Source organism: Cibotium barometz, chromosome 37 (assembly GCF_041138505.1).
Source record: "Cibotium barometz isolate CiBa-2024 chromosome 37, ASM4113850v1, whole genome shotgun sequence".
Lineage (NCBI taxonomy): Eukaryota > Viridiplantae > Streptophyta > Polypodiopsida > Cyatheales > Cibotiaceae > Cibotium > Cibotium barometz.
In genome coordinates this window covers 41,139,486-41,164,656 of record NC_141082.1, presented here as the reverse complement: position 1 = coordinate 41,164,656, position 25,171 = coordinate 41,139,486, and the positions used below count along the sequence as shown (strand labels likewise).

The 25,171-nt window shown below is 37.1% G+C and overlaps 1 protein-coding gene across 1 annotated transcript; it reads right to left on the bottom strand.

The window, feature by feature from the left end:
* Positions 1-360: 360 nt before the first annotated feature.
* On the bottom strand, positions 361-2,751 carry LOC147617274 (RING-H2 finger protein ATL38-like). The gene is made up of 4 exons (XM_086776907.1): positions 2,302-2,751; positions 1,774-2,096; positions 1,521-1,621; positions 361-1,362 (listed from the first exon to the last, which is right to left on the bottom strand). Exons 2-4 carry the CDS (start codon positions 1,921-1,923, stop codon positions 1,041-1,043), a joined length of 573 nt encoding a protein of 190 aa, XP_086633033.1. The 5' UTR covers positions 1,924-2,096; positions 2,302-2,751; the 3' UTR covers positions 361-1,040.
* Positions 2,752-25,171: the final 22,420 nt, after the last annotated feature.

Genomic DNA, 25,171 nt, shown 5'->3' with positions numbered 1-25,171 from the left:
TCCCCATCAACAGCCTCTGCCTTCCGGTACACAACATTGCCTGCACATTTGTCATGAAAAACCGTGTTTCAAGCACCTAAATGGCGATCAATACAAGGATGATCGCCATTCCCCCATCCCCATTCCCCTCCACTGAGACCGTTTCCATTCCTCCATCACCATGCACATTGACGATCCACTCATTGCAAAAAAAATTATTCGTAATCGGCGATTTTTTCTTTTTCCCATCTTCCATCCACTCAGTGTCTTTTCCCATCTCACTGTTGCCACTTCTGGCAACTATGCATTGCCACTTCGACATTATCGAAAGGTACGTTAAGAAATGTGCATGTATTGATGGATTTGCAATCTCTACAGTGCTTTCTGAAATGATTTTATGTGGTCCTCAAAGGGACATTACAAATAGGACTTTACAAGGCTCCTCCATAGAGCAATACATTACATTTGACAGTGTCTATGTTACATCTGCACTCAGCCTGAATCTCCAGGACCTTTCAAAGCATGTCCAAGAGTTGCTTTACATGCCATCTATTTCGTGCCGGACATCATTGGCAGCCTGTTGTGAGCTTGGGGTGTGAAAAGTAAGGGTTGGCCAGCCTAGAACTAGGTCTTCCGATCTCTCATCAATCAAAAGATCTTTTTGGGTACTGCTCTCAATATTTTCACTTGAGCATTCCAAAATGGAGTTTTCTTGGGATCTTCTAATCCATGAGGAGAAAGAACTCCTGCCTCCACAGTCATCATCTATGGGGCACCTTCCTGCTGAAAAACCATTAGCGACCCTCAGCATGCATGCATGTAGGTTGTTATCATTTTGCCTGCGAAAAGAATCGCCGGCCTGCATCTGGACCTGCACCATGCTGCCAGCATCACCTAGACAGAGCCTCAAGTCTCTGCTCACATTATCAGCTTGGCCAGAAGAAGGCATTCTTTCAGTGGATGATATTCCATTTGCAACAACACATACTTGAAAAGTTCCTCGACTCTGACTGGCAAACTCAGAACATTCCTTGGTCTCAAGGAGCTGGATGACATGTGCACTATGTTGGATGACCAGCTCCAGAGGTCGGTTGTTGCCGTGACCCAGGTTCCAACACTGGACTACTCGAATCAAAAAGTGGCTGCTCAAACAGACTCTCAGGAATGGCACCTGGACTAAAGCGTGACCTCACAGCCTCACTCAGCAGAGGCGAAGGCATGTTTCTTCTGGTAGGGGAGTTCTGAAGATGAATTCTGCACACTGGGCAAGTTGAATGCTGTCTAAGCCATGCATCAATGCAGTTCACATGAAAAGCATGCCCGCACCGCGGCAGAATCCGGAGAGAGTCTCTATCTTCATACTCTCCCAGACAAACCGCACACCTGTGAACAAAGAAAACAGGATTTCAGAGGCCGCGATCAGCATGTAACAAGACTTGAAGATATAGAGTGCATATTTCACATGCAACTAGAGTGTTGGTCCCAAATATTACATGTAGGCAATGTCTCCACCATGACAAGAGACAGGGAGCAGAGCTTACGTTGCGTCTTCTTGAGATGCAAAAACTTCTCCACTGAACTTGATTGTGGGAAACAAGGTGAGCAGAAGTGGGTCTATGCCACTACTGCCACGCTCGCCATCCTGTGACCAAGGCATGAACATGATAAGCATGCGTTCACCTCAAATCACCAAGGATGGTGGTTTCTGTGGGACTCTTAAATCCACCATTCAGGCAACAGGGACATTCATTAGAAAAAGGAGCCATTCAAAGACAACGTGAAGAAAAAACATACAGGGTTTAGAAAAGATCCTCGGGCCCATTCAGAGACAAATCGTCGGGTCTGAAGCCGCGCGCAGAGCAAGCGAAACAGCACAAAGATGATGAAAATGGCGCTCACAAGAAAGCCAAATGTAGTCATCACAAGGTTTACTGTGGTGCCCATGGTAGTGTGGAAGCTGGCAGCAGCAGCAGCAGGAAGAGGAATGGTGTTGTTGCTGCTGCTGCCCGTCCATTTGATGGAGAAAATCTTCACTTCTTTTGATGTCCAACGCTCACTCGAGCATACGTGGCTCTCTCAGTCATGGCCGTGCCCCTCTTCAATCCATCCTCCTCTTTCTGATCCACCATCATCATCATCAGATCTCTCTCCCCCTCTCTCCACCCCTCTCTCTCTCTCTCTCTCTCTCTCTCTCTCTCACACACACACACACAGTAAAACCCACACACATACACTCAGAGTAAAGCCTCTCTCTCACACACACACAGACACACACCCTCGCAATTCCCCAAAGCGAGTCAGAGATCGAACCCAAAGCCGCACCTTGCTCCGAGTTGTACAGGTTGATGTGATTCCAACAATCTACACAGTGCGCGACGTGGGCGAGAAAGAAACCATGGGCCTAAGAAATTACAAGGTTCGTTCTGGCGAGGTGGAAGTATCGGCTGTGGATTGATTGGATATATATTACCGAGTCACACACAGTTCGTGAAGTGCAAAGACATACTCTAAGTAGCAATAAGCACTCTTCGTTCACTCCAACGAGCTTCCACACATGGGTAAGGTCTCGTGATCGAGTCTTACTTAGAGCTTACTTAGAGCTTGAGCTTCATCCGGAAGGACACAGCTTGGTACAAATAAAAATCTCTCTTCATTCACTCCAATAAGCTTTCACACATGGGTAAGGTCTCATGATCGAGTCTAACTTCCAACTTTCATCCGTAAGCACACTGCTTGATACAAATAAAAATCTCGCATTATAAAAAAAAAAAAGAAGCTTCCACACATGAGAGATAGAGCCAAATCAATTGAAATTGGCACCACTTTACATCTATGGCCACAACAAATGTATGTCATGAGACATCATGTACTACAAGGATTGTGTTGCCTTGCCTTACAATCATGCATGCTCAAATCATCACTTTCATGTCGAAAATATCTCCTTGAGCTACTAATGGGATAGGCCCACCTTTGTGATATCCTATGGAAAAACATCAGCTAGGCCCTCATAGCACTTTCTGACAACCACCATGTGGTGTAACTTAGCAATCCTATTTCATCTCTCTCGCTCTCTCTCTCTCTGTCTCTCTCTCTCCTAAAAGGTCACAACATTGTCTTATGATGATTGCAACCTTGATGTCTCTAACCCCCTTTACCTTACCAACCTTATCTCTTGAGTTACCTATTTACCCACCAACCAACGATAGTGTGAGTTACCTCTTGACTTATGCCTCTTCTTTATCACACAAACTAGTGCTTGAAAACTTGTGTTCTAGTGTCTGTTTCTCTATTGAAATTTAAAAATTATGGTGGAACATTTGCATTGCATTTATTTTCAAGGAAAAGATACATTCTAGTTATAATCCCACCATTTGTCTATTTTTTAATGCTAAATCTTGGTTACTTTTGAGCATCACTTTTATTTTGACTATGTGGAAGAAACATTTCTCAAGCACGACACAAATCTCTCCCTTTTTATGTTTATTTTGATTGTGTGGAAGAAATATTTCTCAAGCACAATAAAAATCTCTCCTTTTGTATGTTTATGATCCAATTTTTAGAAGCATCTTGAAAAATGTTCTCATGTCATCAACTCTACAATGTACTCACTTTTTGTTCTTACAACTCTCTCATGAAAGTTCTCATGTCATCAACTCTATAATGTACTCACTTTTTCGTTCTTACAACTCTCTCATGAAAGTTTTGAAAAGGCAACCAACCCTACTAGAAATGACATCATATAAGTGTGCTCTACTTTAAGTATGATTGTATGAAGGTTTGCATGAAAATTGTAATCAGGAATGCAACATTGTCATGCCTACAAGACTTTTAAGCTTTCATGTGATTTCATTCTATATTATGATATACTTTAGACTTTTATTAGATAAAAGTGTTGAAATTCACATTTTTCATACCTATGGACATTGTGCTTGCATACACCCACCCACCCACCCTTGCATGTACACATGTGTTCGCACATGCACACATACACACGATTGTGCACACGTGCATGACACATGCACACACACATACATGCATATGCATGCACACACGCATACACACACACACACACATGCGTGCATGCACACAAGGTTGGTTTTTACCTTGGCCTACATCTAAGTGTATCTCCAAAACAAAGGTTATTTTTCTTTGGTGCCTACAATACTATGGCTTATTGTGTTAAGCCTATAAGGTTGACTAAACCCCTTATGTGTAAAGCCTAATTAAAAGTTCACTAAAAAAAAATAGAAGGTTCTCTCAAAATAAAACCCTAAGGCCAAAATAATATAGCCAACCTAACAACTACATTGCTAACTCCATGACCATGTACTGTCATCCTCCTCTCTCTCTCTCTCTCTCTCTCTCTCTCTCACCTATCTAACTTGTGGTGGCTACTTTGTCAACTCTATGGCTACACTATCATGCCCCCTTTCTTTTTCTCATGATGATTGTCAATGATTTCAACACGCTCTTATTGTTGATATGCCTCCCTCTTAAGTGAGAGAATGCCATTGTGACATTTGTATTTTTGCTCTAAATTTGAAGAGGTGTAGTTCTCATCTCTGAATAATCTTTCTTACTATAGGAAAAAGTAAATATGGTCCTCTCTAGGATAAAACTTATGATTATTCTAGCAAAATAAATGAAGATGCTAATATTTTTTCAAAAGAGGAAAATCTCCATAAAACATTTGATAAAATCTTGAACATCTAGCTCTAATTTATGATGCTTATTGCTACTAATATCTATATAATACTCACTAATCCCCTAGTGTGAGAATGCTTTTTTCTTCTAGAGATGGATTCTCCTTTTAAATCATTTAAGTAAGTGGCTCTACATCCTTCTCCAAGAAAATGGCATATCAAATTCTCCACAGCATTGACACAAAAGGAGTTCCTATGAAGGTTGCATGCTAGGGTGTGCTTTTCTTGGTTCTAACCCATAAATTTTCTTTGAATAATAAAGATGCTCAATTGTCTTCATGGATGCACAAAATTTTATTCCCAAAATCAAGGTATTGTAATCATATTATTCCTCACTTTGAGAGCTATTTCCGCATCTTATCACTTTCTCATTTACATATCTGATGTAGTGATGCTAGCATTCGCATTGTCATGCTAGTCTTGAATTGCCCCCATTGTTGCACTCAATTTGATTCCTAAAGTTGAGGTTGGATAATTAAAATATCCCTCACTTTGAAAGCCATTATACATCTCAGAATTTGGTCGTATATATGGATTCTTGGAGGGAAAGGGCAAGGGCTCCGCGGGAGAGAGAGAGAGAGAGAGAGAGAGAGAGAGAGAGAGAGAGAGAGAGAGAGAGAGAGAGAGAGAGAGAGAATTATGTTCCCATTTATAACTCAAACCTAAAAGGAGTAGCCTATATTTAAGGAGAACTTGTTCTTTTATTTTATAGCCTTTAACCCTTAGTTCTATTTTCTATGTAAGTTCTAGTTAGGTGGTCGACATTGTGTTAAAAGGAGCAGCCTATATTTTATGACAACTTGTTCTTTTATTTTCTAGCCTTTAACCCTTAGTTCTATTTTCTATGTAAGCTAGTTAGGTAGACATTGTGTTGAATGAAATAAGAAATAGGTAGAACTTTCACGATCTAGAGTATGCAATTGATGTAAAAATGCATAGGTAGAACTTTCATGAAGAGTAGGCAAGACGATCCTTTTAAAGTGATGAATACCTTTAGCCTGAGTTGTAATCATGCTTGAATACAACATATGATCATGTAATTTCTTTAATGGGAAAACACTCAAGATTCTCTAATTAATGAGGTTCACATAACAAAGCCCATTAGTTGAGGCATTGCACAGAGTGAGCTAGTAAGATGTCCACATTTAAGTGTGAGCTAGTAAGATGTCCACATTTAAGTGTGAGCTGGTAAGATGTCCACATTTAAGTGTATATATATGTATAGAATATGTATATATGTATGTATATATACATATAGTATATATGTATATGTATATATATACATATAGTATATATATACATGTATGTTCACACATAAGTGCATATATGTATGTGTGTGTATGTATATGCATGTATGTAGGTATGCATATACACAAATACATATGTATATGCATCTAGACTAGTACATTTATACATTTATAAAAAGACATGTACATGCCTATCAAGGGGATTCACATCTACAAAACCTCTCATGTACGATGTGTTCAAATGATAAGGAAAGTAGGTCTAACTTACATGTTTATTTCTATATTATCTCTTATATACAAGTCAAATACACAATAGACTAACAAAAAATAGGCCAATATTACACATACACTTTGTATATAGATCTTGTTAAAATCCCTTCGGTGTGCATATAAGTGATACTATGTATATTTTTAGTGAAGCCTTGAGGCATAGCCATCTCTCATATGAGAGGTAGGTAGGTAAACTCTTGGCATAGCCATCACTCGTATGAGAGATAGGTAGATCCCAAAGAATTTCACTTTCTAAACTTTTACACAAAACCTTGTCATCATAAGGAAACTTCAATCACTTATAAGGTTTATTTCTCTTTAAAAAATATCTCTAACCTTTAATATATTTAGTACTTACATCTTTAATTTCAAGACATTGTGGCATAACTACTATAAGGCCTCAAATTACTAGTGTGATGAGAACCCAAGTATGGGTGCACATGAATAAAGAAGTCTCTAAGGATAAGACACAATAAATAAAGTACTTAATTTTTAATATTTTATTGATGGAATGTGTGCCCAAGAGTGCACAGACTCTAGTAGCTGGCCAAAAAAAGAAAGAAATTGGATGCCATATATGTGGAAAAAAACATCCACGAAAGGTACCCGTGTGAACCACCTCTTGTATTAGATAAATATCAAACTAACTAAATTAGATTGGGTTAATTTTTAAGGGTGTGCACTCTTATGGTTGGTGGCTTCACAAATTTTATGATAAGTGAACTTACATGTGGATAAGTGGAAGGAGAATAGTGAGAGCAATTGGAGCTCAACTAAAATTTTCCATAAGGGTTCTAGAAAAGTTGGGATAGAACTCAGGCCAAACCAATCGGCCACTATCACCATTTCAAGGTAAACCGAGTGGGCCTCATCCCGCGTCTTCTTGAAATAGACCTTGGCTTCATGTCCCTTTTTCTTGCAATAGTAGCAAGTCTTGAAAAACTTCTTCTTCTTCTTCTCATCTATGATGAGAGATGATTCCGCTTGAACTTGTGAGGTGGATTCCTTGGAAGTATTCTTGGCTTCCATCCTAGTTTCTTCAAGGATCAAAGATAATGTAACTAATGCAAGGGTCATGTTAGATTGGTTTGCAAGAGTAGACACACATTGCATAAGCATTAGGCATACTAGCAAGTAAGATGAAAATAGCTTCTTCTTCATCAATGGTGACCCGAGCTCCATTGACCTGATCTATTAGACTCCTGACATTGTTAACATGGTTAGCTACTGTCTCTTTTTCATCCACTTCTAGCCTATATAGCTTCTTTCAAAGAAACACACTAGCTGATGCATTGACTTGGCCAAATATGGATCTAAGATGATTCCAAGCTTCATGACAACTCTTAGAAGAACTCACTTGACGAATTTGGTTATCTGAGAACCCACAAATGATAAATGATAAAAACTTTGAATCATTGCTCGTCCACTTAGTGATATTATCAAGGTCGTCTCTTGAAGGCTTTCTCTCTGTGCCATCAACTATGGCCCAAAGTTCTCGCTCTACTAATCCCATCTGCATTTTGATGCTCCATGTGTGATATTTGCATCCATCAAACTTCTGAGATTTCTCCAAGAAATGACCAACTCGTAAAATGGTGTGATAACCACACTGAATGATCCCTCACACAGAGAGGTTCCCTTTATAACTGGAGGGCTACAATGGAAAATCCCTATTCCAGATCCTACAGTGATGGACACACACTACCAAGTCAGAATTTGCCTTCACTAAATAAATGCATTTGAGTGCAAATAAGTTCTGAGAAACTAAGTGATTGTGCAAGATGGTAGTGGTGGGATAGTGTCTTTTCCTTTTTAATTTTATGAGATTACTTAGATATCTTGAGTTGTGCCTTGGTTTAGTGTGAATGAACCTAGGCATGAATTTTACTGAAGTGATTCAACTCGTCACTCAGAATGAGATGGTGTGATTGCTCTTTATATCATGAGAGCATGATACATAATGTTTTTTCACCAAGACATACACACACTCTCCACTCAATGTGATTAATGGAAATGTGTGTGATACTCACACAAGGATGTGTTAAGTGCTTTGAAACCTTAGAAAAAAATCACCAAGATAAATTTTGAAAAGTGAACTTTCCCTCCTAAAATGGAGGAGGAAGGTAGGCAGTTGGTGGAGCCTCAATCTTGCACCAAATTGTTGGCGATTTGTTGGGATCTGAGCACCTAGGGATGTGCCTGATGATGATGCTGGCAATGTATTTGATTAACCACAAAGTTGAGGCTAATTTGACGTGTAGTTAGCACCTAGCTCTTTGCACAATGATCACCTTTAGAACCAGGTTGTTGAAGAACCGACTGTGTGCGCTCAGGATACGCAGGTTTGAACTGGTTTTTATGCTTATTTTCCTACTCTGTTGAGCCGGTTGAGGCTAATGAAAGCCTCCGCATTGGCCTTCCTTCTCTGCTCAACAGAGTAGGAAACTCAGCACCACCAATGTCAGAAGAATGACTATAAGTTATGAGTGCTATCTCTGTAGATTTTTGTGTTGATCTTTAACCCTCTGAGATGAGCTTCACAAGTCTTCAACAACTTGTCAAGGATGAGATGTATAATGCTTTAATTTGAGCCTCCAAGTAGGACCTATTTCCCACTATTTTGACACATAGAAAAAGAGTACCTTCCTATGTTGTAGCTCTAACATCAATTTTGCACTCCAATTGATGTTGTTCAAGAACTTCTTCTTGTTGATGATGCCCTTGCGATAAATCTCCAAACTTACCTTCAATAATAGCTTTAAGCTTGTTTGTCCCCACCTTTCCCTGATTGTCTCACCAGACTGACCATAAAGTGACTCAACAATAAAGGGTGGTACCTACCATGCCTACTATGGTTAACCATGGTAATTGGAGACCTTATGTCCTTATAACTTCTATACCTAAGGTGCACGTAGCATTATCCACTAAGGACTAATAGACATGGATGCTAGATCACTAAAATCTCAACACATCCTTTCATGTTCGTCATCGAATAGCTCTTAGTAAGGTAAGCTCTTGCGATTCTCACTTTTCAAAGATCTGGGGTTTCTGCCTCCTATGTACATTGGTCAGCTTTCTTTCTACTACCATACATTTTGGTGAACCCCACACACTAGCTCTACACTCAACTCAATCTTTTAGAAGCCTTCGGCTTTGGATTTCGGTATCCACTGAGTTTTGTTGTTTTTGCTATTTTTGGCTGCTGTTTGAGTACTAGCTTTCAGTTTTTGACATTGGACTTTTGCATCCATCAATTTAGCCTAGTTATCCATTCAGCTTTCAATTTGGCATTGGACTTCTGTGTTTGTTAATTGTGCTTGGTCAGCCACCCATTACGCTACGTTCGTCAACTTGGCTTGGTCTCAGTAGATCAACCTTTGGCTTTACTTAGTTAGTGTTTACACACTGAGCATTCAGTTCAGTTGTACTTGATCATTGATCAGCATCAGTTGTACAAGTCGGCTTTGCTCGATCAGTCGTTCAGTGTTTGTTTGGTCAACTATTTAGTGTTTGGATTTCCTCATTTAGCCATTTCAACACTTGGTGTTTGGCGTTTGACTTTCTGCCATCACCATTCAGCATTTGATTATAGATTTCATGTCACAGAGCAGACAGCTTTCGACCTTCAGTTTGTCAGTATTTAACAATTGGCTGGGTTTACTCCATTGGCCGGGTTTACTCTCTTGGCCGGGTTTACTTCCTTGGCTGGGTTTACTTCCTTGGCCGGGTTTACTTTCTTGGTCGGAATTACCCATTAGCACAGTTTCCTTTATGCTTTGGCACTCTGCTTTCGGCATTCGTATTTTGGACTTCTACTTTTGGCATTCAACGTTTGACTTTCAGCTTCTATTAGGCTGATTTAGTCAGCCTAATTTAGGCTGATTTAGTCAGCCGATTCAACATCCGTCTGTTAGGCTGATTTAGTCAGCCGATTCAACGTCCGTTTGATAAATTATTCAGATTCCATCACTCTGCGTTGAACTTTTGACATGCTGATTTCAAGTCAACACTGACCTCCTGATTCGACCTACTGACCTACTGATTCCATGGCAGCTTCTGACCTTCTGACTCCACGTTAATTGTGCCGACGTTCTAACTCCATGCCAGCAGATTCTGACCTAAAGATTCTGCAGCTTTCGACCTGTAGATTGTTGATTTGGGTATCTATCACTCATTTTGGTCACCCTAACTTCACCTCTCTTATGCACTTATAGCATCAGTTTATGGTTCAAGAGTTGTGTTATATGCACATTATGTGTGCATATACTAGGAGGCTAACCCACATTAGGCTTGTGATGAGCATGGGAGCATGGGAACAAGCTCTAGTGGAGCATGGGTTAGGACTAACCTTAAGGGTTAAGGTTAGGGTCAGGCATCCAAGGGTCACACATGGGAAATGGAGAGTCAAGAGTCACTTGAGGGCCCTCCTATATAATAGGGGCATGGGGCACACTCAAGGGGGGCTTGGAGGCTTGGGGTTAGGGAGGCCAAGGCTATGTTATGCTATCTTGTGTAGAGGATCATATCTACTCACCTACCATTTCACACTATAGCTACATGCTATTTGATTGGAGTTATACCTCTTGATGGTATGGGACATCAAGGTAGAGGTATGATGTATTTCATTATATTTCATGTGTGCATCCATTGGGCTCAGGGGTGGTTGGGTGGATGAGCTTATGCCTGATTTATGCATGTTTATGCATAACAATTATCTAGAGAGACCTTAGGGTTTTAACAGTGGTATCATAGCAATCTCTAGTTAATTGTTGTTATTTTTCTTTTTTATTGCAATTTTTGGTAATTTTTTGAAGTAAATTTTAATATTTACTAATAAAAATGTTATTTTGTTGATTTGTGTTGATTTGCACGTGGATCATTGATATGGTGATTGGAACGCGTGTTACTACTATTCAATGGACGAATGGACGTTGTGGGGAAATTTCGTGAGTTTAATGCTATTTTTCTCTATCTTTTGTGGTTTAAAATAAGCATTAATGGAAATTTTTACAAAAATACCACATACTTTATTGTGGATATTTTTGGTAGAATGGATTCCCTAAATTTCTAAAATTTTTAGGAAAATTTTCCTAATTTTTAAGAAACATTTTGAACATTTTTATGGTTAAAAATGTATTTTTATACATTTTTGTGGCTTTTTCCATGGGCATGCGATCAAATTTTTGTCGATTATCTGTTGAAATGTAGTAGGGGACAACATGTTGATGCATGAAATGCCCTCTCGTGTGCGTGGGACCCTCTCCGCCTCTCAAATTTAATTTTTCTCATCTTTTTTCCTCTCGTCCGTGTGAACTTCTCTTAAAAGACATTTTTAAAATATCAATGGTATTTTGGCAAATTTAATTGCTAATTTTTTTTTGGAAAAATATAGGTTGGAATGCCATAAGATAGGTTTGGTGGAATTCAAATTTAGTGTTTTTTGAGGCCCTATAAATTTAGGAAAAAATCATGATAAATTTTTTTCTCGAGAATTTAATATTTTCGAGGGTTATTTAATGTTGAAGTACGTTTTTTCATGCTGAAATTATCTAGATGCGGGTTATTCGCATATTATTAATACAATTGTAACTCATATTAGTAGTTATTTTTGTTTGGATTAATTCTAAACGATATTTTCATGATTTTTTACCATTGTTTAGCCATTCTTTTTTGGACATGTTCCTTAATTTCTTCAATGATGGCTAGAATCTCCGTTCAAAGTGTGTTTCACCTTTGACACTTTTTTATGATACTTTATTTTGTACTTATTTAAGTGTGGTTTATGCTTAATTTCCTATGCCGAAGACAAATTCTATCATGGGGGTCAGTTGATCGGTTTGTTTTGGTGGATTTTATTGGATGTTCTCCAAGTTTTATTTGGACTCATCAGATTCTGCCTAGATCACTTGTATCTAGGGGTTTTTTGATGAGTGTTACACACATGTGTTTCACTTGCTTACTTTGGAGTTTTGCTTGAACGACACCACCTTCATATACTCCGGATCGATGAGTTGGCCACCAATTTTTATGCTTCTTTTGGCATGATTAATGTCCATTAGATGGTATGCATTGATTGATCAACTATGGTTTTCATGGATTCGAGGAGCTTCTATGCTTTTATCCATGGTTTTACAAGGATCTTTTGATCTTTTGGATAATTTTATGTGCTTTGAAGGTAGCATTTGCCTTTATCTTTTGCACGTAATTTTGAAGTATATTTCTTGTACTCTTGTACATATTCCAACTCGGATACCTAGTTGTTTATGTATCTAGGTGAGTTATTTTTCTACTTCGGCTTTATTGTGTTTATTGGGTAGTTATCATTAGAAAGGCACCAATAATTCAAAATTCTTTTCTAATGATTTACTCAAAAAGAGTTATTCCTTGATGTGGTCTCAGGTATATAGAGACAGATTTTAGTATGTGAAAGTCTGGGATAAGGCCATCTTATTCCTTTTATACAGGATTTTATTCATATTTTCCTAGACGACATACTAGGGAGTTTCAAATTGTTAAGGTATATATGGGTGGTATCATGATGGTATGGGACGTTAGTGATCCCTCACATATATTATCTTATGGGATAATTTGGGCTCAATATTATTGCTTTGCTTACATCACTTAGCATGTTGACCTCAACATTCAAAGACAATCTTATTTTATAAATTCACTAGAAGTTATAGTGTGGGCATTCTCTAGGTAAACTTCTTTTATCTATAGCTTGCATGTATTGATGAGTGTAATGTCGTCGGCATTTTCACTTGTTGAAATCTCTTTCTTTAGAGTTCAACGAGTTTATCTTGTTGTGTTCGGATTAAGGAAATTTGGATTTTTCCTTTGTTGGCATTTTAGGTGATTTATACAGTCAACCTGAAGGTTTAGGGATTGACATATATGACTCATCGAGACGTTGATGACTCTTTATGTTGATATGGGTAACTCGGGACACCAATAATTCCATGTGTAGATGTGGGTACGTCGGGGCACCGATGAATCCTTGGTTCCTGCTGTTATAATGTCATGTTTTCCTACTTTATTCCGAATGGTTTACAACAAGGAAATTACTTTGAGTATGAATTCCTCTAATCATCTGCAGTGTCTGATGGGGGCAAACAGAGTGTATGAATTAGATTGTAGAGGATATGCTTCGTGCATATGTATCTGGAAAAGCATCAAATTGGGAAAAATATCTTCCAATGATGGAATTTGCCTATAACAGTTTTAAACATACGGCTATTGGTTTTAGTCCGTTCATGTTTATGTACGGGTATTAACCTAGGGCACCTATTGATGTCAGTCTTAAGGACATCGAGCTTGATGCATCGAGGGATTTCTTGCGTGATATGCGGGAAATGCTGATCGAAGCTCGAGATTCTATCAGGAGTGCTCAGGATAGGGCACGGTTCTATGCTGATAGATGACGCTCAATTTGGTCTTTTGAACCAGGAGCGTTGGTTTATTTAAAAGTTCCTAAAGATTTTCAGACTTTGTCAAAAGGAAAATGCTCGAATTTATCTCCTAGATATTGTGGTCAATTTTGAGTTATACATCGGATTGGCACGGTTGCGTATGAACTTAAACTACCTCCACATGTTAGAGTTCATCCAGTCTTTCATATCAATAGATTGAAAGGAAAACTGGGAGGTGAGGATAACACAATTACTCCTCAAGATATCATTGAAGTCGAAGAATTATCCTATGTTCCACATGAACTTGATAAGGTACTTGAATTCAGGGAAAGGAAACTTTGTAGTTGACTAATCCCTGAGGTTAAAATTAGGTGAAAAGACAGGGAAATAGAGGATTCGACTTGGGAGTCGGTTGATATTGTTCAGTGCAGTTCTTCTTCTTTTCATTGCAAGAGTGCAATGTTTTGAGAGAGGGGAAGTATGTTATATGCACATTATGTGTGCATATACTAGGAGGCTAACCCACATTAGGCTTGTGAGCATGGGAGCATGGGAACAAGCTCTAGTGGAGCATGGGTTAAGACTAACCTTAAGGGTTAAGGTTAGGGTCAGGCATCCAAGGGTCACACATGGGAAATGGAGAGTCAAGAGTCACTTGAGGCCCCTCCTATATTATAATAGGGGGATGGGGCACACTCAAGGGAGGCTTGGAGGCTTGGGGCTAGGGAGGCCAAGGTTATGTTATGCTCTCTTGTGTAGAGGATCATATCTACTCACCTACCATTTCACACTATAGCTACATGCTATTGGGTTGGAGTTATACCTCTTGATGGTATGGGGCATCAAGGTAGAGGTATGATGTATTTCATTATATTTCATGTGTGCATCCCTTGGGCTCAGGGGTGGTTGGGTGGATGAGCTTATGCCTGATTTATGCATGTTTATGCATAACAATTATCTAGAGAGACCTTAGGGTTTTAACAGTGGTATCATAGCAATCTCCAGTTAATTGTTGTTATTTTTCTTTCTTATTACAATTTTTGGTAATTTTTTGAAGTAAATTTTAATATTTACTAATAAAAATGTTATTTTGTTGATTTGCACGTGGATCATTGATATGGTGATTGGAACGCGTGTTACTAGTATTCAATGGACGAATCGACGTTGCGCGGGAATTCCGTGAGTTTAATGCTATTTTTCTCTATCTTTTGTGGTTTAAAATAAGCATTAATGGAAATTTTTACAAAAATACCACATACTTTATTGTGGATATTTTTGGTAGAATGGATTCCCTAAATTTCTACAATTTTTAGGAAATTTTTCCTAATTTTTAAGAAAAATTTTGAGCATTTTTATGGTTAAAAATGTATTTTTATACATTTTTGTGGCTTTTTCCGTGGGCATGCGATCAAATTTTTGTCGATTTTCTGTTGAAATGTAGTAGGGGACAACATGTTGATGCATGAAATGCCCTCTCGTGTGCGTGGGACCCTCTCCGCATCTCAAATTTAATTTTTCTTGTCTTTTTTCCTCCCACTCGTGTGAACTTCTCTTAAAAGGTATTTTTTAATTAAATATTAATTATGATTAATATTTAATTATTATTAGGCTTAGTTTAATTAAAAAGATTAATTAAAGCTTAATCACCCTCCTCTCTAACAGAGAAGGAGAGCGTGGAGAGAGAAAGGAGTGGAGAAGATGGAGAGGAGAGAAGAGTGAGGAGAGATAATCTCTCCCTCTCTCTCATTTTTCTATACAAAGGCGGGGGGTTGCGTTGCAGCCCGCCGCCGGCGGAAAAACGACCACCCCAAAAAAACATTAATTTACAAAATAGCTTTTGAATTTTTTTCCAAAAAAAGCTTGGAAAAAAGTCTTAAAAATTAGAGAAAATTTGACATTTGAGAAAAAAAATCTTTGGAAATTTCTGAAATTTTTCTCTTAAAAACTTTTGGCTTTTCGCTTTCCCGAAACCTTCTGGCTTTCCGAATTTCGGGAAATCTTTTGACCTTTCGGATTCCAGAAACTTTTGACCTTTCACATTCCGATTTTTTTGTCTTTTAATTTTCCCGAAACTTTTGGCTTTCCGTATTCCGGGAAAACCGTTGGGATTCCAAATTTTTTTGACCGTTCGTATTCTAAATGCGTTCGGGGTAAATTAAAAATTTTAAAAAATTCTTGAAAATTAGTGAAAAAATAGACAAAGGTTATTTTAAATTTCTAGAAAATGTTGGGTTGGTGTTTGGCATGTGGTGTGTCCATTCGAGTGCTCGTGACCATTCAAATTCCTTTAAAAATATGTATTTTTGACCCAAAAAATTAAAAAATCCATTAAAATTGTAAATTTTCATTGGCTTTGAGAATTGTCGGTGGAATTGGAAATTTCGTGAACGATGGGATTCTCAGGAAAAATTAGGAATATTTTAGAAATTATTTTTAGAAATGCTAAAAATTGGTATTTTTAAAATATCAATGGTATTTTGGCAAATTTAATTGCTAATTTTTTTTTGAAAAAATATAGGTTGGAATGCCATAAGATAGGTTTGGTGGAATTCAAATATAGTGTTTTTTGAGGCCCTATAAAATTAGGAAAAAATCATGACAATTCTTTTTCTCGAGAATTTAATATTTTTGAGGGTTATTTAATGTTGAAGTACGTTTTTTCATGCTGACATTATCTAGATGCGGGTTATTCGCATATTATTAATACAATTGTAACTCATATTAGTAGTTATTTTTGTTTGGATTAATTCTAAACGATGTTTTCATGATTTTTTACCATTGTTTAGCCATTCTTTTTTGGACATGTTCCTTAATTTCTTCAATGATGGCTAGAATCTCCGTTCAAAGTGTGTTTCACCTTTGACACTTTTTTATGATACTTTATTTTGTACTTATTTAAGTGTGGTTTATGCTTAATTGCCTATGCCGAAGATAAATTCTATCATGGGGGTCAGTTGATCGGTTTGTTTTGGTGGATTTTATTGGATGTTTTCTAAGTTTTATTTGGACTCATCAGATTCTGCCTAGATCACTTGTATCTAGGGGTTTTTTGATGAGTGTTACACACATGTGTTTCACTTGCTTACTTTGGAGTTTTGCTTGAACGACACCACCTTCATATACTCCGGATCGATGAGTTGGCCACCAATTTTAATGCTTCTTTTGGCATGATTAATGTCCATTAGATGGTATGCATTGATTGATCAACTATGGTTTTCATGGATTCGAGGAGCTTCTATGCTTTTATCCATGGTTTTACAAGGATCTTTTGATCTTTTGGATAATTTTATGTGCTTTGAAGGTAGCATTTAAATGCCTTTATATTTTGCACATAATTTTGAAGTATATTTCTTGTACTCTTGTATATATTCCAACTCGGATACCTAGTTGTTTATGTATCTAGGTGAGTCATTTTTCTACTCCGGCTTTATTGTGTTTATTGGGTAGTTATCATTAGAAAGGCACCAATAATTCAAAATTCTTTTCTAATGATTCACTCAAAAAGAGTTATTCCTTGATGTGGTCTCAGGTATATAGAGACAGATTTTAGTATGTGAAAGTCTAGGATAAGGCCATCTTATTCCTTTTATACAGGATTTTATTCATATTTTCCTAGACCACATACTAGGGAGTTTCAAATTGTTAAGGTATATATGGGTGGTATCAGGATGGTATGGGACGTTAGTGATCCCTCACATATATTATCTTATGGGATAATTTGGGCTCAATATTATTGCTTTGCTTACATCACTTAGCATGTTGACCTCAACATTCAAAGACAATCTTATTTTATAAATTCACTAGAAGTTATAGTGTGGGCATTCTCTAGATAAACTTCTTTTATCTATAGCTTGCATGTATTGATGAGTGTAATCTCGTCGGCATTTTCACTTATTGAAATCTCTTTCTTTAGAGTTCAACGAGTTTATCTTGTTGTGTTCGGATTAAGGAAATTTGGATTTTTCCTTTGTTGGCATTTTAGGTGATTTATACAGTCAACCTGATGGCTTAGGGATTGACATATATGACTCATCGAGATGCTGATGACTCTTTATGTTGATATGGGTAACTCGGGACACCAATAATTCCATGTGTAGATGTGGGTACGTCGGGGCGCCGATGCATCCTTGGTTCCTGCTGTTATAATGTCATGTTTTCCTACTTTATTCCGAATGGTTTACAACAAGGAAATTACTTTGAGTATGAATTCCTCTAATCATCTGCAGTGTCTGATGGGCAAACAGAGTGTATGAATCAGATTGTAGAGGATATGCTTCGTGCATATATATCTGGAAAAGCATCAAATTGGGAAAAATATCTTCCAATGATGGAATTTGCCTATAACAGTTTTAAACATACGGCTATTGGTTTTAGTCCGTTCATGTTTATGTACGGGTATTAACCTAGGGCACCTATTGATGTCAGTCTTAAGGACATCGAGCTTGATGCATCGAGGGATTTCTTGCGTGATATGTAGGAAATGCTGATCGAAGCTCGAGATTCTATCAGGAGTGCTCAGGATAGGGCACGGTTCTATGCTGATAGATGACGCTCAATTTGGTCTTTTGAACCAGGAGCGTTGGTTTATTTAAAAGTTCCTAAAGATTTTCAGACTTTGTCAAAAGGAAAATGCTCGAATTTATCTCTTAGATATTGTGGTCAATTTTGAGTTATACATCGGATTGGCACGGTTGTGTATGAACTTAAACTACCTCCACATGTTAGAGTTCATCCAGTCTTTCATATCAATAGATTGAAAGGGAAACTGGGAGGTGAGGATAACACAATTACTCCTCAAGATATCATTGAAGTCGAAGAATTATCCTATGTTCCACATGAACTTGATAAGGTACTTGAATTCAGGGAAAGGAAACTTTGTAGTTGACTAATCCCTGAGGTTAAAATTAGGTGAAAAGACAGGGAAATAGAGGATTCGACTTGGGAGTCGGTTGATATTGTTCAGTGCAGTTCTTCTTCTTTTCATTGCAAGAGTGCAATGTTTTGAGAGAGGGGAAGTATGTTATATGCACATTATGTGTGCATATACTAGGAGGCTAACCCACATTAGGCTTGTGAGCATGGGAGCATGGGAACAAGCTCTAGTGGAGCATGGGTTAGGACTAACCTTAAGGGTTAAGGTTAGGGTCAGGCATCCAAGGGTCACACATGGGAAATGGAGAGTCAAGAGTCACTTGAGGCCCCTCCTATATTATAATAGGGGCATGGGGCACACTCAAGGGAGGCTTGGAGGCTTGGGGCTAGGGAGGCCAAGGTTATGTTATGCTCTCTTGTGTAGAGGATCATATCTACTCACCTACCATTTCACACTATAGCTACATGCTATTGGGTTGGAGTTATACCTCTTGATGGTATGGGGCATCAAGGTAGAGGTATGATGTATTTCATTATATTTCATGTGTGCATCCCTTGGGCTCAGGGGTGGTTGGGTGGATGAGCTTTTGCCTGATTTATGCATGTTTATGCATAACAATTATCTAGAGAGACCTTAGGGTTTTAACAGTGGTATCATAGCAATCTCTAGTTAATTGTTGTTATTTTTCTCTTTTATTGTAATTTTTGGTAATTTTTGAAGTAAATTTTAATATTTACTAATAAAAATATTATTTTATTGATTTGTGTTGATTTGCACGTGGATCATTGATATAGTGATTGGAACGCGTGTTACTAGTATTCAATGGACGAATCGACTTTGCGGTGGAATTCCGTGAGTTTAATGCTATTTTTCTCTATCTTTTGTGGTTTAAAATAAGCATTAATGGAAATTTTTACAAAAATACCACATACTTTATTGTGGATATTTTTGGTAGAATGGATTCCCTAAATTTCTACAATTTTTAGGAAATTTTTCCTAATTTTTAAGAAAATTTTTGAGCATTTTTATGGTTAAAAATGTATTTTTATACATTTTTGTGGCTTTTTCCGTGGGCATGCGATCAAATTTTTGTCGATTTTCTGTTGAAATGTAGTAGGGGACAACATGTTGATGCATGAAATGCCCTCTCGTGTGCGTGGGACCCTCTCTGCATCTCAAATTTAATTTTTCTTGTTTTTTTTCCTCCCGCTCGTGTGAACTTCTCTTAAAAGGTATTTTTTAATTAAATATTAATTATGATTAATATTTAATTATTATTAGGCTTAGTTTAATTAAAAAGATTAATTAAAGCTTAATCACCCTCCTCTCTAACAGAGAAGGAGAGTGTGGAGAGAGAAAGGAGTGGAGAAGATGGAGAGGAGAGAAGAGTGAGGAGAGATAATCTCTCCCTCTCTCTCATTTTTCTATACAAAGGCGGGGGGTTGCGTTGCAGCCCGCCGCCGGCGGAAAAACGACCACCCCAAAAAAACATTAATTTACAAAATAGCTTTTGAATTTTTTTCCAAAAAAAGCTTGGAAAAAAGTCTTAAAAATTAGAGAAAATTTGACATTTGAGAAAAAAAATCTTTGGAAATTTCTGAAATTTTTCTCTTAAAAACTTTTGGCTTTTCGCTTTCCCGAAACCTTCTGGCTTTCCGAATTTCGGGAAATCTTTTGACCTTTCGGATTCCAGAAACTTTTGACCTTTCACATTCCGATTTTTTTTGTCTTTTCATTTTCTCGAAACTTTTGGCTTTCCGTATTCCGGGAAAACCGTAGGGATTCCAAATTTTTTTGACCGTTCGTATTCTAAATGCGTTCGGGGTAAATTAAAAATTTTAAAAAATTCTTGAAAATTAGTGAAAAAATAGACAAAGGTTATTTTAAATTTCTAGAAAATTTTGGGTTGGTGTTTGGCATGTGGTGTGTCCATTCGAGTGCTCGTGACCATTCAAATTCCTTTAAAAATATGTATTTTTGACCCAAAAAATTAAAAAATCCATTAAAATTGTAAATTTTCATTGGCTTTGAGAATTGTCGGGCGGAATTGGAAATTTCGTGAACGATGGGATTCTCAGAAAAAATTAGGAATATTCTAGAAATTATTTTTAGAAATGCTAAAACTTGGTATTTTTAAAATATCAATGGTATTTTGGTAAATTTAATTGCTAATTTTTTTTTGGAAGAATATAGGTTAGAATGCCATAAGATAGGTTTGGTGGAATTCAAATTTAGTGTTTTTTCAGGCCCTATAAAATTAGAAAAAAATCATGATAATTCTTTTTCTCGAGAATTTAATATTTTCGAGGGTTATTGAATGTTGAAGTACGTTTTTTCATGCTGACATTATCTAGATGCGGGTTATTCGCATATTATTAATACAATTGTAACTCATATTAGTAGTTATTTTTGTTTGGATTAATTCTGAACGATGTTTTCATGATTTTTTACCATTGTTTAGCCATTCTTTTTTGGACATGTTCCTTAATTTCTTCAATGATGGCTAGAATCTCCGTTCAAAGTGTGTTTCACCTTTGACACTTTTTTATGATACTTTATTTTGTACTTATTCGAGTGTGGTTTATGCTTAATTTCTTATGCCGAAGATAAATTCTATCATGGGGGTCAGTTGATCGGTTTGTTTTGGTGGATTTTATTGGATGTTTTCCAAGTTTTATTTGGACTCATCAGATTTTGCCTAGATCACTTGTATCTAGGGGTTTTTTGATGAGTGTTACACACATGTGTTTCACTTGCTTACTTTGGAGTTTTGCTTGAACGACACCACCTTCATATACTCCGGATCGATGAGTTGGCCACCAATTTTAATGCTTCTTTTGGCATGATTAATGTCCATTAGATGGTATGCATTGATTGATCAACTATGGTTTTCATGGATTCGAGGAGCTTCTATGCTTTTATCCATGGTTTTACAAGGATCTTTTGATCTTTTGGATAATTTTATGTGCTTTGAAGGTAGCATTTAAATGCCTTTATCTTTTGCACGTAATTTTGAAGTATATTTCTTGTACTCTTGTACATATTCCAACTCGGATACCTAGTTGTTTATGTATCTAGGTGAGTCATTTTTCTACTCCGGCTTTATTGTGTTTATTGGGTAGTTATCATTAGAAAGGCACCAATAATTCAAAATTCTTTTCTAATGATTTACTCAAAAAGAGTTATTCCTTGATGTGGTCTTAGGTATATAGAGACAGATTTTAGTATGTGAAAGTCTGGGATAAGGCCATCTTATTCCTTTTATACAGGATTTTATTCATATTTTCCTAGACGACATACTAGGGAGTTTCAAATTGTTAAGGTATATATGGGTGGTATCATGATGGTATGGGACGTTAGTGATCCCTCACATATATTATCTTATGGGATAATTTGGGCTCAATATTATTGCTTTGCTTACATCACTTAGCATGTTGACCTCAACATTCAAAGACAATCTTATTTTATAAATTCACTAGAAGTTATAGTGTGGGCATTCTCTAGATAAACTTCTTTTATCTATAGCTTGTATGTATTGATGAGTGTAATCTCGTCGGCATTTTCACTTGTTGAAATCTCTTTCTTCAGAGTTCAACGAGTTTATCTTGTTGTGTTTGGATTAAGGAAATTTGGATTTTTCCTTTGTTGGCATTTTAGGTGATTTATACAGTTAACCTGATGGTTTAGGGATTGACATATATGACTCATCGAGACGCTGATGACTCTTTATGTTGATATGGGTAACTCGGGACACCAATAATTCCATGTGTAGATGTGGGTACGTCGGGGCGCCGATGAATCCTTGGTTCCTGCTGTTATAATGTCATGTTTTCCTACTTTATTCCGAATGGTTTACAACAAGGAAATTACTTTGAGTATGAATTCCTCTAATCATCTGCAGTGTCTGATGGGCAAACAGAGTGTATGAATCAGATTGTAGAGGATATGCTTCGTGCATATGTATCTGGAAAAGCATCAAATTGGAAAAAATATCTTGCAATGATGGAATTTGCTTATAACAGTTTTAAACATATGGCTATTGATTTTAGTCCGTTCATGTTTATGTACGGGTATTAACCTAGGGCACCTATTGATGTCAGTCTTAAGGACATCGAGCTTGATGCATCGAGGGATTTCTTGCGTGATATGCAGGAAATGCTGATCGAAGCTCGAGATTCTATCAGGAGTGCTCAGGATAGGGCACGGTTCTATGCTGATAGATGACGCTCAATTTGGTCTTTTGAACCAGGAGCGTTGGTTTATTTAAAAGTTCCTAAAGATTTTCAGACTTTGTCAAAAGGAAAATGCTCGAATTTATCTCCTAGATATTGTGGTCAATTTTGAGTTATACATCGGATTGGCACGGTTGCGTATAAACTTAAACTACCTCCACATGTTAGAGTTCATCCAGTCTTTCATATCAATAGATTGAAAGGGAAACTGGGAGGTGAGGATAACACAATTACTCCTCAAGATATCATTGAAGTTGAAGAATTATCCTATGTTCCACATGAACTTGATAAGGTACTTGAATTTAGGGAAAGGAAACTTTGTAGTTGACTAATCCCTGAGGTTAAAATTAGGTGAAAAGACAGGGAAATAGAGGATTCGACTTGGGAGTCGGTTGATATTGTTCAGTGCAATTCTTCTTCTTTTCATTGCAAGAGTGCAATGTTTTGAGAGAGGGGAAGTATGTTATATGCACATTATGTGTGCATATACTAGGAGGCTAACCCACATTAGGCTTGTGAGCATGGGAGCATGGGAACAAGCTCTAGTGGAGCATGGGTTAGGACTAACCTTAAGGGTTAAGGTTAGGGTCAGGCATCCAAGGGTCACACATGGGAAATGGAGAGTCAAGAGTCACTTGAGGCCCCTCCTATATTATAATAGGGGCATGGGGCACACTCAAGGGAGGCTTGGAGGCTTGGGGCTAGGGAGGCCAAGGTTATGTTATGCTCTCTTGTGTAGAGGATCATATCTACTCACCTACCATTTCACACTATAGCTACATGCTATTGGGTTGGAGTTATACCTCTTGATGGTATGGGGCATCAAGGTAGAGGTATGATGTATTTCATTATATTTCATGTGTGCATCCCTTGGGCTCAGGGGTGGTTGGGTGGATGAGCTTATGCCTGATTTATGCATGTTTATGCATAACAATTATCTAGAGAGACCTTAGGGTTTTAACAAAGGTATCATAGCAATCTCTAGTTAATTGTTGTTATTTTTCTTTTTTATTGTAATTTTTGGTAATTTTTTGAAGTAAATTTTAATATTTACTAATAAAAATGTTATTTTGTTGATTTGTGTTGATTTGCACGTGGATCATTGTTATGGTGATTGGAACGCGTGTTACTAGTATTCAATGGACGAATCGACGTTGCGCGGGAATTCCGTGAGTTTAATGCTATTTTTCTCTATCTTTTGTGGTTTAAAATAAGCATTAATGGAAATTTTTACAAAAATACCACATACTTTATTGTGGATATTTTTGGTAGAATGGATTCCCTAAATTTCTACAATTTTTAGGAAATTTTTCCTAATTTTTAAGAAAAATTTTGAGCATTTTTATGGTTAAAATGTATTTTTATACATTTTTGTGGCTTTTTCGGTGGGCATGCGATCAAATTTTTGTCGATTTTCTGCTGAAATGTAGAAGGGGACAACATGTTGATGCATGAAATGCCCTCTCGTGTGCGTGGGACCCTCTCCGCCTCTCAAATTTAATTTTTCTTGTCTTTTTTCCTCCCGCCCGTGTGAACTTCTCTTAAAAGGTATTTTTTTAAATTAAATATTAATTATAATTAATATTTAATTATTATTAGGCTTAGTTTAATTAAAAAGATTAATTAAAGCTTAATCACCCTCCTCTCTAACAGAGAAGGAGAGCGTGGAGAGAGAAGGGAGTGGAGAAGATGGAGAGGAGAGAAGAGTGAGGAGAGAGAATCTCTCCCTCTCTCTCATTTTTCTATACACAGGCGGGGGGCTGCGTTGCAGCCGCCGCCCCCCAAAAAAACATTAATTTACAAAAAAGCTTTTTAATTTTTTTCCAAAAAAAGCTTGGAAAAAAGTCTTAAAAATTAGAGAAAATTTGACATTTGAGAAAAGAAATCTTTTGAAATTTCTGAAATTTTTCTCTTAAAAACTTTTGGCTTTTCGCTTTCCCGAAACCTTCTGGCTTTCCGAATTCCGGGAAATCTTTTGACCTTTCGGATTCGAGAAACTTTTGACCTTTCACATTCCGACTTTTTTTGTCCTTTCATTTTCCCGAAACTTTTGGCTTTCCGTATTCCAGGAAAATCGTTGGGATTCCAATTTTTTTTTGACCGTTCGTATTCTAAATGCGCTCGGGGTAAATTATAAATTTTAAAAAATTCTTAAAAATTAGTGAAAAAATAGACAAATGTTATTTTAAATTTCTAGAAAATGTTGGGTTGGTGTTTGGCATGTGGTGTGTCCATTCGAGTGCTCGTGACCATTCACATTCCTTTAAAAATGTGTATTTTTGACCCAAAAAATTAAAAAATCCATTAAAATTGTAAATTTTCATTGGCTTTGAGAATTGTCGGGCGGAATTGGAAATTTCGTGAACGATGGGATTCTCAGGAAACATTAGGAATATTCTAAAAATTATTTTTAGAAATGCTGAAAATTGTTTTTTTTAAAATATCAATGGTATTTTGG